General features: G+C 40.7%; 1 protein-coding gene across 4 annotated transcripts in view; it reads left to right on the forward strand.

Annotated features, from left to right (window-relative positions):
- Positions 1-13,124, forward strand: part of RASAL2 (RAS protein activator like 2) — a 187,936-nt gene that overhangs the window by 38,059 nt on the left and 136,753 nt on the right. The window contains exon 1 of one of the 4 annotated variants that reach the window (XM_055815346.1): positions 232-398. The exons of the other annotated variants lie outside the window; for them this stretch is intronic. Within the exon in view, the coding sequence (XP_055671321.1) occupies positions 350-398 (49 nt within the window). The 5' untranslated portion in view covers positions 232-349. Of the gene's footprint in view, positions 1-231; positions 399-13,124 lie in introns of those variants that run through there. 4 annotated transcript variants of the gene reach the window in all.

Consider the following 13,124-nt stretch of genomic DNA (forward strand, 5'->3'; position numbering starts at 1 on the left):
GTTATTCCTTGCTGGAGCCTCTCCCTTCTTTTGTCCTTCTCCGCTGGACTCTTCGGCTTCACTCAGCTAATATGCAGTGCTTGTTTACAGCAGAGATACTGGAGCATGAAGAAGGAAGTCACTAAGTTTAATACTGATTCGGTTCCAGGCTTCCTGTGCGTGTGCGTGCACACGTGTGTGTGTGTGTGTGTGTGTGTTTCAGCCTTGTTCATCCAGACGCTGTGCAGCCTCAGTAGAAAAAGCCAAGGGGCCAGTGGAGACGCAAGGACTAGATGCAGACGGGTTTTTTTAACTCTTCCACCCAGTTTGGTCCTGAGCAGGTTTAGACAACGCGGGTAAAAATTCCAGTATGGCAAGCCTGGTGAGGAAGGTGCTAGTGCAGACAAAGCCGTTGAGTGGTGAGTATGAGAAACATCTTGCCTGATGGGAAAGATAACTGATCAGAAAGCGTTGGTTTAGGTGCCTAGGAGGAGGAACGTGGTAGCAGGCAGAGAGCTGTTGGGTATTGTTGTTTTTCCTCTTCCATTTCCAGTGTGAGATGGCTACCTGGAAATGCCAAAACCTTTGTCTGTGGAGAAGGTGGTTCTCCAGAGGAATGTGCTAGTTATGGGGCACGGTCACTTTTAGTCTGCTCCTTAGCCAGCCCCAGGATTTCTGTCTTAGCTGGGCTAAATAACAGCAGCGATCTGTGTAAGTAGGATGGCTTTTAACTTGGGAGGTTCGGGGAGGAGTGGGGAGCTTGCGGGAGACCAGCATCGTGTAAAGCGTTGCGTCAGTTGTGACTGTACCAAAAGATGGGATTGAGACGAAAACAATGTTCATAAGTAAGCTGTAGGAGAAACAATTTTATTGCTTTATTTTTATTCTTTTGAAGTGGTGGCAAGTACCTAACTGGATTTCAGCAAGGTGCTCTCATGTTGCAGTGGTTACAGAAATCGTCGTCAGCAGTGTTGTATATTTTGGATTTTAAAATATTCCAGTAGCAGCACCAGCCTGTGCCTGAGGTTTTTTCATTTAAATTTATGGTGTTTATCCAGCTCTTAATTGTGCAAATTAGAGTAATTATAGAGTGTGATTATATGCGTACCCGGTGAGTGTTTTTAAGAGGCTGGCTTACATTTCAGGAATTTATTTTATTAGCCTTGTGTCTTTCTGGTGCAAGCATCCTTTCTTCATGCTGCTGTACTGCAAAGCAAACATCATAAACTGCCACAGCAGGAAACAATTTTGGCAGTGGCATCTCTGAGTGAATCAATCTGTAATAGGGCAGAAGGCTCTTCGATAACTAGGACTAATTAGGACTGATTTGGTGAGTTACGGGAGACCGAAACAACCCTTCCCCAAGCAGAGCAACTTCTCTCTGCTCCAGGGTTTGGTAAGGACAGGAGGGCACAACTGGAACCATGTGGTAAGGTTGTGCAATGCCGATTTTAGTAATATATAAACTTTAATGAAATGTTGTTCTTGGAAAATACGACTTTTGTGTGAGTTATTGGCTGCTGCTAATTTGTCCCAAGGCTGCAACTGAGCCTGTGTTTGTGGTGGGGACAGTGCAGACGCAGATGTAAGCAGCGTCTCTTGTGTAGAAGTTACAGGCTGAATGTGTAAAGTATTGCTTTGGCCTTTGCTAGGAAAGAAATCTCGGCAATCTGTTCCCTCCTAGCCCCAAACTTACTAGTCTCGCTTTGCTCACCCAAGACTTCTGAGAAACCATGAATTTCTGCCTCTAGGAAAAATGGAGATATCACTTGAAACAGAGTAATCGCCTTCATTCCATTGTGACAGAGGTGGCATGACAAATACAGCAAACTGAAGAGGAGATCTCCCAGATCTCTCTGTAAATAACTTGGGGCTTCAGGTAAATTAACCAGTCTTTACAAAAAGAAACTGGATAAAAATAAATAAATGCATTTCCTTGCTTCGGAGATAAGCAGATTGGAATGATTCTAGCTGAAATGTCACTTGAAAAACAGGCAATCTGCAAATTAACGTAGAAGGGGTTTTGTAGGGAAGTCTAGCAGGTGTTAAACGACTAAAACGTGCATTTACCTTGCATAGATTTCTTCAGAGAAGTTGCAGACCATCAGTGTTTGAAAGCACAATTCCTTGATGAGGGAAACACAGCCCATAGGGAAACATGTAGTAAGTTCTGGGTCGGTAACTTTTAGCATGATTTCAGAGTCTCTGGAGAGAGTTGTGGGTGTTTGGGGGGGGTTGTTTGTTTGTTTGTTTGTTTGACTTTAATTATTTACACTGTGTGGATGTGTTAAATGCTTTTTTCTAAATACCTGCAGGATGTTAGGAAATTTAGGATGCTAGGAGAATGGTATGAAACACAACTGATGGGAGGGTGACCTCAGAGGAGGCATACCCATTGAAAAACTATTTGGGCAGGGTGTAGAAATACAAACACACCTTCTGCCCCATGGAAACTGTGTGCTTGAAGCTAGTTTGGTTTCTTCATTTGGGGAAGGCTGGATGCTGAGACCTCAGTTCCATAATCCCAGCCTGCTGCCAGATCTTCATACTGGTGCATGGATAAAAGGAACACTGCAATGAGTGGTCAGATGGGAAAAGAAATGGCACAGGAAGAAAACATAGAGCAGTGTAAAGGACACTTCCAGTATTTATCTTCCGGTGTGTAAATTATGAGGAGCAGCAAGGGTATAGAACTAGACTTTATTCTGTGTTATCGCATGTAATTTTGGCAGAAGAAAAAAGTCTGCAGGAGAAGAGGCTGATAAGCATTTTGCCTTTACTGTGTAGGGTCTGTGTCTGATTACCACTCTTCTCATACCATCGAAAAAAATAATCTTCTTTCAGTCTTACTTCCTAGTGAGAGATTTACTTGCAGGGTAGTTGAAAGTGATCTTGGGTCTGTATGTTTCAAATTTATGTATTTGCTTTACCACCAAGAACTCACAGCAGCTTTCAGAGGTTTTGAGATGAACTAACTAAAGGAAGGAACATCAGTTTTTAGAAGGGACTTCTAAGTGGCGACTTCTCTGTAAGAGCAGACATAGTCAAGAGGCTATTGCAGCAGGAGTTACATTCCGCTTACTTGGAGACGGTGGGGCTTTTTAATGGTCCCTCTATATAGATATGTTTAAGGTTGGTTATAGTAAAGAACTTGTGAACACTTTGTGAAGTGGTGGTGAAACAGAACTTCCTAAGGTTTTGATCTTTATTTAAAACAGAAAGGTTATAAAAAGTCATGGTCAAAGCAGGCAAATGGCATTTTGCCAGCTTAACAAATGCGGTTGTGTTTATCTCTCCTCTCCTGAGATCTCTGTTACTTTTAAAAACTGTTTAATTTGCCTGTCTGTTGGTCTACAGCTGCAGGAGAAAATGCAAATTGTTTTTTGGATTTGAGATAAATTGAAATTAGCTTGAGCCATGCCCTAGCTGGAGAGATGGTTATATCCACTGAAAATGGCTTTTCTTTAACGTCTTTGCCTTATAAAATTTCAACACGTTAAAGAACAGTAAAGTTGCAAAAACTTATACTGCTTAGCTAAAGTCCTTCTTTATCCTTTGTTTTCTAACTATATGCTGCATTTCCTTTTAGTTAACATTTGAAGTGACACCCATTATTTCAGCTGTATCGCCACAAATGCTGTATTACCTGAAGGTTATGCAAGAAGCTGTTAAGAAGAAGTTAAAGTTGTCATATCAAACCTCTCAAATAGCAGAAAAGTAACAGCCTTCAGGGCTGCACCATCTTTGTATTACTTTTTTTTTTTTTTTTTTTGACAGGTAAATACCAGTAGTCTAACAGGCATCTCCAGTACCTCAGAAGATTATTTTTTTTTTAAGCATGAGGAATATCTTTTATATCTGAGACTACTGAGGATGATACACTGGGGACCTTTACAGTAAATGGCCATATGCAAAATAGTGCCACTTTTAAAGATAGTAGCCATTAAGCTGCCATATCAGAGCACCATGGCTAAGGGAGTTTCAGTATTAATTGAATCACCTGAGCGCAGTGACACTTGCGCTGCCCGTTCAAGTGAGCGTGCTGTAGAACATAATTACTAACGAAAGCATCTTGCTTAATGAAATTCTTGCCATACAGGTGTCAGAAGTATTCTAAGCCTGGTTTGGATTTAGGAATACTGTATTCTTCAGTCATGGAGCCATCAGAATCCTGTCTTCAGAAAGTCGTTTAATATTCTTAAAGGAAAAAAAACCCAAAACCTGTTCAAAAATAATGTGGCATTACATTGTATATTCATGCTTCTTATCAACCCAGCGAAGCACAGAATGTTGTGTGTGCTTTCCCCTGCAGACAGATTAATTGCAGGAGGGAGAGGAAATTAAGCAGTGTAAGTACAAAATCTTAAAGAGTGTAAGTTCCTATTTCTGTTTACTGGGAGCTTAATATATTTATTTTTTTTAAATAATGAAAACATTCTAGCCTCTAAAAAGCAAAGTGGTCATTAGTAGTAAACCACTTAATACTGACTCTGAAGATGCCTTATACTAAAAGTAAACTTTTATCTCTGTATCTTCACTACAAATAACCAAGGGACTGCAACAAGACTACTTATATTGTTACATCATCACTTTTCTTTGTGGAATTAAATTTGCAGTCCCTTTCTGACATGACAAAATAGGGTATTTCTTTGTTCTCAGAGTGCATGTTGTATTCTCTGACAAATCTGCAGACCATGCTTTCCTTTTTAGCTCTGTAGGAGACTCGGGCTTAGATTCTCCACAGGATAGTTAAGAGTTCCACACTGTAGTATTATTTCCAGCTTCAAAAACTGGACTAATAATACTCTTTAGTATCCTCCCTGTGTTTTTGCTTCAAGAGTTCAGTAGACAGAGCACTCTGCCAAGGGTATTTTTGAGTTTGGGAGGTTGGTGCATTCCCCTCCATCACAGGTTGTAGATATCCCAGCTGTTTTGGGACAGGCTTTTTTAATGATTGATAGATGTTTTCCAAAGAATTAATTCTGAACTGAATTAAGCTGTACCAGAGGAAAGCCACTGTAATTCTGAACAGGAAAGTTTTTTTAAATGTTTCATTATCCATGTTAAATTAACTTAATTGCCAAATATAATCAGGTGGTTTTATTTTTAATATTGCCATGTTAATCCACCTAAAGTTTGTAGTATCAGCTGTGGCATGAAGCTATTTTGCCTTCCCCTAACCAGCTCTCCACTACTACCACTGTGTGAATAAACACCAATTATTGCTGCTGGTGTAAACACTGGAAGCATTTGGGTTCTCTTGTCAGTATATTCTGCTATTATCATGATTAAATTTGCAGTCCTAAGGGTTGTTATCAGATAGCAGTGAAGGGGAGAATTAGTCTTTAAAATTACATTTCCAGCCTTAGTTGGGCCTGAGAAGAGAGAACAAATTAGATGATAGTTTAAGTAGAAGGAAGAGTGAATTTAAACTTGGAGTACTGTTAATACTGAAAGTTGCTTTGGGGCTGAAAGTAATAATTAGGCTAGTCAGAAAAAGTGCAAACATTAATTACCTGCTTGTGTCTGTAAATTTTAAAATGTTAAAAATCCCTGTATGCATCTTTTGACATCGCCAGTTACTTTCTGGGGCAATCACAGGCAACGGCATCTTTTGACATCGCCAGTTACTTTCTGGGGCAATCACAGGCAATGGCTAGTTCTTCTCTGAGCTAAATTCAGCTTTTTCCTGAGTAAGTGCTCAAAAATAACTTCCCTTGCTGAATTACAGCTTTCTAGCTGTCAGATTTCAAGAGCTTTACATCAGTCGTCAAATTCATATGGCCAGGTAAGGGCAGCGTTAGACCTATCTGTGTCAGAAGAACCTGCAGTGGAATTTATTTGGTGCTTCTTCACTACTTCTGGTATCTCTGAAGTGAAGATCTTGAGATAATTCGTGTTTCTTCCTTCCCTTCCCCTTCCTCTCTATGTTATGCGCGCCCCCCCCCCCCCCCATTATTCCAGGCTCTAAATTTCTGAGTTTTAAATACACATTTATTAGTCCTTTTTCTTTAGTGAGAAACTGTGTGTCTCTAACCTCTTTTGTATTGCTGCATTGGTTTTTCATTCTGCTTAATTTTCCCAGTAGTGTAGTTTGTGGTGATTGGCTTCAGTTATTTTACTAGGAATCCTTGCATTTAATTATATTGCATTTAATAATAGAAAAAGAATGTGAGAGCAGTGGTTTCCCCACCCTGGCTTTAGTTAGGATTACCCAGAAATTGCCACTTTCTTGTTCATTCAGAAATTCCCTTAACTGTCTCGTACAAAATTTAGAGATCTTAATGGTAAAGGAGCTGAAGGTCTCAGTTCAATATTCCTCTCATTGCCAGCTTTTAGAAGTGTTAAAAAGAGAAAATTTATATTAGTGTTGGAATAGATACTTTTTGCATTGTTAAATCTGAACTAATTAATTTGATAGTCTATAGAGTTGTGATTATAAGAAGGACTTTTGAAAATGGACTGAAAGAAGAGTTGCAGGTGGGGGAACTCTCCTGATTACTTATCACTGAAGTTAACTCCTAAAATCCCTTTAAATGGGAATGGAATTGATTATGGATTATTCAGCTATGAAAAAACCAGGGAGTATAACAAGAAAGCTTGTGTGATTTAATCCATCTCTTGGTTGTGTTTGGTTGTCACATGGAAAGAGCAAAGAGGAGAATGAGTGGAAAAAATAACTGAAAAGACTTAGTAGAGTAGGAAAATAGGAATAAAACTAACTTGTTTTTCCAGTGAATGTGGCAGAAAGATTCTGAATAAGGAATTGATGTGCAATCATCTCTGTTGCACTATTTCTGGAAAACTTTTTGTGGACTTGAAATTCTACTGTAGACTGATTTCAGTAACAAATTGAGCTTAAGCGGTATTTGCCTGTGTTCTCCCATCTTTGCTTACAGGTTCCTTGGATGTGGCACCTTAAACTGTGGAGTTACAAACCCACAATCGCCAAAGAGAAAGGCTTTAAACAGCTCAGAACAGCAAAATGCTTCACAAGGTCACCTCATAGCCAGAGCTTCTGCAGGGTACAACAGCAGCCTGGCGTGAGCGATGAGCTTTGGATTTGCTTGTGTTTGCTTGTACTTCTGCAATCCAGGATGCAGTAGTAAATATCACGTTGATTCTCTCATGCACTTGACAGTCTTAATGATCCTCCTTCTGTCAAGCAGACCCTTTCAGCTTTGCAAACAGCCTCTGCGTACCTGAATTTCCCCCCAAACCACTAAGACATGCTAAATTGGGTGTACGTTCTAAGATTTGAACACGGTTTAGTGGTTTGGCGGGAAATGCGAGTGTTTGTTCACTTGACAAGAACCCTCCGCTTTAATTTAGGCACACTGAAATGCAAAATGGGATTTAGGGGGAAAGCATGGGAGAGTTTACAACCTGTCTTCTGGGTACACAATGAATCCTGGTATCTACTCTGGCAACAGAACATACCACTTCTCAGGTCATTGGAGAGAACATCTTTCTGTGTATGGAACAAAGCCAGTAAGAAAATACAGGAAAAAAGAGCTTCTCTTCTGTGCATGGGAAGGAGATCCTGTATCTAAATTTTTAGTCACTCAAAAAAGAAAGAGAAACTCAAGAGAGCTTCTTATTTTTTTTTTATGAAAGTGCGTAAGGGTTATTTTAAATCTCAGTGATTAAACCAGTCTTAAAGCAATGGTGTATTTACTGTAGGACAGTAAATATCTATAGTATTATCAGCTCTTTTCAAGCCGTTTGGCATTAAGAATTTCATCTGTGAGAGCCTGAGTCAGTAAGTTGGATGGCAGGATACTCAACTTGCCGTGGATGTCAGTGTGTCTGGTAGATGAGTATATCACGCTCTGCAGAAGTTTAGAGTAGTTATGCATGATACAAGCTGAGACCTGTGCTAGTTTAAGAATTAAATATTCTAAACCTATTTATTGAAGAAGTTATCTCAGTGCACCTGGAACTGTCTTGCACACTTTCTATTCAGGCTCCTGTGTTCATCAGTCGGGAGAAGTTCAAAAGTGGGTTTGACAGGTCAGTTGAAAAATCCCCCAAACCAAACCCAACTTATTAAACTCTTAAGGTGATTTGTTAAGGCTTATCTTGAGGGTTGTCTTTTTATATTTAATTGCAGCAAATTATATTCCTTGAGGGGTTTGTATTTTAAGAAGATAAGCTCTGACGTACACGTTTTTTCCCCCCCTCTATTCCAGTTTATTCCAGAGTAAGGATCAGTTTTCTTCTGTCAATTTTTTTAGACAGCCAAGAAGATAAAAGAAGGACCTGATATGCTTGACAGCTTTTCAGAGGGGAAAAACTTGATTTTGTTTTGGTTGTAGTTGTCCTCGCGTCCCTACACGTGTATTTATACAGGGAGGTGGTTTTTGGCCTCTGTTGCTGGAAATCATGCCAACTACATGATGGTAAAACCACACAACTTCTCCCCAAGTCTCAAAACGGTGTGTTAATCCTGTGCCACCAGCACCTTTTAGCCTGAAGCTGTTTGTGCGTCACTGTGCCTTTGGGTACCGGAGGGCACAGCCGCTTTGAAGCGGGACCCCAGGGTGTGGGTTGGCAAGGAGGCTTTGAAGCGTGTTCTGCCACCTTTCTTACTTTTCCATATCGGGTGTGAGCAAGAGCAGATCTAACTGGGTCCCCTGTCCGTCTGACCTCCCGTACAGTGGGCTTGCAAGTAGGGAGAAAGTTGTGCTGAGCTCTGGAGTCTTTTCCTTCCATCATTCCTTCCCTTTTAACCATTTCTACCCCAAAATTCTTCCGGCTGGCGGTGGTAAGAGGAGAGCCTTGTGGCTTTTGCAGGTGATTTGGCCGGTTAATCTTTGTTTTAAAGATGAAACGTGTAGGAGGAGCTTTACAGACCTTAAGACCTGACCTGGGTTTTCATAGTTAAAACAATGGATGCACTAGTATGGGAAAAGAAGTTGCACGTTACCCAAACAAATAGTATAACCCTTACGCAGGGTTTGACCTACGGGGCTTTTTCTCTGTTTGTAGCATTCCGGGGAGATCTGACATCGGCTTGCTGTGAAGTAAGGAAGGAACAGGAAGCAAAGGTCTTGTGTTCATCTAACATGGGGGTGTAGGGAATACCGAATTGGGAGGATTTCCTGGCCTTTCTTGTTTTTTTGGAAAGAAGAAAACAAAACCAAGACACACACACACACACACACAAAAAAAAAAATCCTTGTTCTTCTGCCTCTTCCCTTGCCACTCCCCACCACTTCTGCCTCACGCATCACCAGCCCAGGGTGGAATGTTTCCAGGCTCCTTTTTGAAGATATTTATAAATAAGTTGAGCTCCATATGTTTGTTTTTTCCCCAATGATTACTGTAAGTCATTGTATTTCTGTATAATTGATCTAAGCATGGCAACTTGCATCTAGGGAGGGAAGTTGCAAATGGGTTTGGCCTGTGCTGTGCAAGCATGGAGAAAGGAAATAAAAAAATAGTTTGACAATAACCCTAGCAATGACAGCTGGGGAGAGAAACTTGTTAAAAAAAATACAAGTTAGTTTTAACTTGTTTAGAAACAATGAGAATAAATGTGCTACATAACTGTTACGAACTAAAATAAGAGCGGGCAATAGCAGGCACAGATTTTTCTCTTCTAGCCTCAGCCTGCCCAGCAAAACTGAGCTTTGCTTTCATAAGTATCAACAGATCAAGAAGGGCAAAGGCAGTGTAAGTCAGGAGTATTTTTAGCAAGGAGAAAAAGCATTTCAGCAGTGCTCCTTTCTATACGTTATGGTTATAAATCACATTACAGTAGTATGCTTCAGAACAACTCAAGATTTTGGGTTCAGTGTCCACGGTATGTAGATTTTGTTTCCTAACACAGAAGGAGTGAATTCTACTTGTTCCTACATGGTTTGAGGGAAGAGGGAATGTATGGGTGGATGTATGCTGCAGTTAGAAATATCTGTGGTGGAAAAACACCAGCTCCAGCAGGGCTGGGGGAGCAAATGCTCAGCCATGTCCCATGTAAGGAGATTAGGTTAATACTGCAGCATGGACTTAGCAAAAATTAGAAAGAATAAGGCTACATTAATTCACACAGGTCTAGTTTCTGTAGCAGAATGACAAAACAAACCTAGTAATAGTTTAAAAATACAACCCTGAATAAAAGAACTTTCTCCTCCTTGTTCCCCCTCCTCCTCTCATTTCCTGTTTGGACACCCAAAGTTGGAAAATTCGAGTGGGTTTGGAATGGGGTTTTTCTTTCCCCCCATGCCTTCATTTAATAAAAATAAAATAAAAGATATATTAAAAAAATTAAAAATGCCTGTTTCTGTAGCTGTGACTCAGTCCTGCGGTGCCTATCTGCCTTGTGTCAGGCATGGGGCTGTCTGGGGGAAGCGGAGTACGCACATACCCAAACCGTGATGCAAGCTTTGAAATTGCACCAAGTGCACTCGTAGCATCAAATGTGCCGGATCACGCTGCGTTTCCAGTAACAGCCAGAGCTCTCTTGGCTCTGAGTGGGAGAGTGGTCATGCAGTCTGAAAAGGGGAGAGAGGCCAAATTGCACATTCATTTCGATAATTAGGTAAACAGTAAATATGAGAAGTCTGTCTCCTACTCAAACTCCATTGTTTTTTCCTAAAAGTCTATATTTAGATTTGGCAGCTAGATTTATCACAATAATTGGTGCATTGTTTAAACAAGGTCCCTGATGTGTGTGCCTGTTTATCTCTGCTTAACTGGATTGCTTATTTGAAATAGAAATACCTCCAAAAATACTATGCAGTGCTCTTAAACTTGCGTACTTGACTCCTGAGGCACATGGTCTTTATTAGAAAATAGATGCAATTATTCACATTCAAGTTTTGCAGCTTGAAGTCCTGAAGGATTTGTACATAAAACTGTAGAGATTTGATTACATCCTGATTTTATGTCTCACTGGTATATGAGTGTTTCATATGTGTAAAAACCTTTTTATAAGGCATAGATTGTAAGAAATAACTAAGTGAAGCCATACGAGCGCTGTCCTGTCTGTTGGAATTGGAATACACATGTTCATTAGTTTAGTCTAGCCTTGGTCGTTGCTTACATATTTATAAATCCCAAAGTAGCTTTGTGTTTTATATTTAGAGCAAATACTTCTGGACTTGTTGGCCGGTTGCTTTGAAACTTTACGATGCAGTTTCAGGATCGGACTTTGTCCGCAGCACTTGTGCACCGCTCAATGAGGATGGAGCGTGGTTTACTAGCAATGCTAGCGTGGTCAAGGTAAAACTACAAATAGCGGCTCATTTTCCCTTTTGCTGATGAAGTGAGTAAACCTGAAGGTCTTGAAATACACTCAAGCAGTAGTTTGAGGAGGAATGTTTTGATCAAGTAACTTTTTTGATAGTAGTTGTGCATTGAGAGGGTGGGAGAAAACTTAACTGAAGCTGCTGCTTCCCCTGACCTTGGTGCAGCTGGCTGTTGGCAGGTCATTTCGTAGGACTGGCAGTAATTTTTTTGTGGACATTTAGTGGCTTCTTTCTGAAAGCTGGTTGCTTTGTAGGTGTGATGGCTGTGATAGTAGCACCCTAAAGTGGCTTGTACAGAACTGTCTGTGGGTTTAAATAAAAAACATTTAAGAGATGCCCACTGGAGAGGGTTTTGCTCTAAGCAAGAGCATGCAGTTTGGGAGTCTTTTGTTGGTTTGGTTTTGGTTTTTCCCTGGTCCACTTAAACCTTTTGCTTAAAGTTTCCATTTTTTGCGCTGGAAATAACTGAGACTATTTATTTTTTAAGAGATTGCTGAACAGTAGTTGTCTACTGCAAGTGCTGTTTGTGCAAATTTACAAATGGGACTTTGCATGCTCAGTTTATAAAGGATTGACCTCAGAAATAGGCACTTCTGTCATCCGGTAAGCCAGCATTCACACCTCATGAAACAAAACCAAAGTAATTTTGGAACTTGAAAGAGAAGTAGTCTCTGGTACAGTAATAACAAAAGAGAAGACACAAAATAAATGAAGTGCTTGTGTTGTGGGCATGGCTCGCTGTTGTGTGCAGTTGGAAGATTGAGCTTCCGCCTCCCTGCCCAGCTGACACAGAGAGCAGCCCTCCTTCCTTTAACGGTGGGAACTCTGCCTGAGATGCAATAACTCTTGCTTTGTGCAAATGCGTTTTTCACAATGTTCAGGTTGTTTTCTGGTTTGTTTTGGGTTTTTTGGGTTGGTTGGTTGGTTTTTGTTTTGTCCTGCAGTGAGGAGGTGTGTGCATGTGTCATAGATTTGTTCCCTACATAGTCTCTGAGAGAGAAATTGTCTTCCTTCCCTCTCTCCCTCCCTTCCTCTCTCTTCAAAGCTCGAAATTATTTGGTATCTTTCTTTTTTGGGGAAAGCCTCTTTTGTACATGTTGCCATCAGACACATTTTATTATTAACTTTTGAGGGATTTCATTTCAGTTCTTAGTTCGGGCTCAGTAGTAGGACAGACAGATCAATCACTCGGAGATCATGTGGTGCTATCACAAGGAATGTCCTATACTGGACATCCTTAATCATTCTTTAAACTACAAACACAGGTATAGATTTAGTCAAAGAGGGTGTGCTCCTTTTTCCCAGTCTCGTGCTGGTTTTGGTGCCTGCAGGTCACCTTGCTTCATCTTTTGGCTCTGCACGCTTTTGCCTGTTGTGAAACCTCTTCCAGCCCTGGCGCGCTGGTCTCACGGTTGGCTGGGGCTGGCAGAAGGTACATCTTCATCTTAGTGCTTCATCACTGTCCCAGACTTCTGGCTTTTGCACTGATTCAAGACTGTTCCTGACAGACAACCTGTGGAGAAAGAACTCTTCTGGTTAGAAGGTGACGTACATGTAATAATCGCGCCCCCACCCTTTTATTTCTTCCTTCTGTTTTGGTTGGGTTTTTTACAACTTTCTCCATGCAGTGTGTAGTAGTTAGTGCTACAGCAACTGGAATTTTACACAGACTGTCTTTCCAAGCTGGTACTAAATGTTTTCATTGCAAACTTTTGGCATTTTGAGATACTGGCATGTTTTATTTTTTTTTCCCTGTGATCCATTTCTCCTTTTAGATGAAGGTTTGATTTAAACTCCTGCACACCGCTGGTTTATTGTCAATTGTTGCGCTTCAGTTTGCTAATATTAATACAGTCTTCTGGACGGGCTGTGGGGTGGGTGTTAGGCTAGTTC

The sequence above is a fragment of the Falco peregrinus genome, chromosome 10 (genome assembly GCF_023634155.1).
Source record: "Falco peregrinus isolate bFalPer1 chromosome 10, bFalPer1.pri, whole genome shotgun sequence".
Lineage (NCBI taxonomy): Eukaryota > Metazoa > Chordata > Aves > Falconiformes > Falconidae > Falco > Falco peregrinus.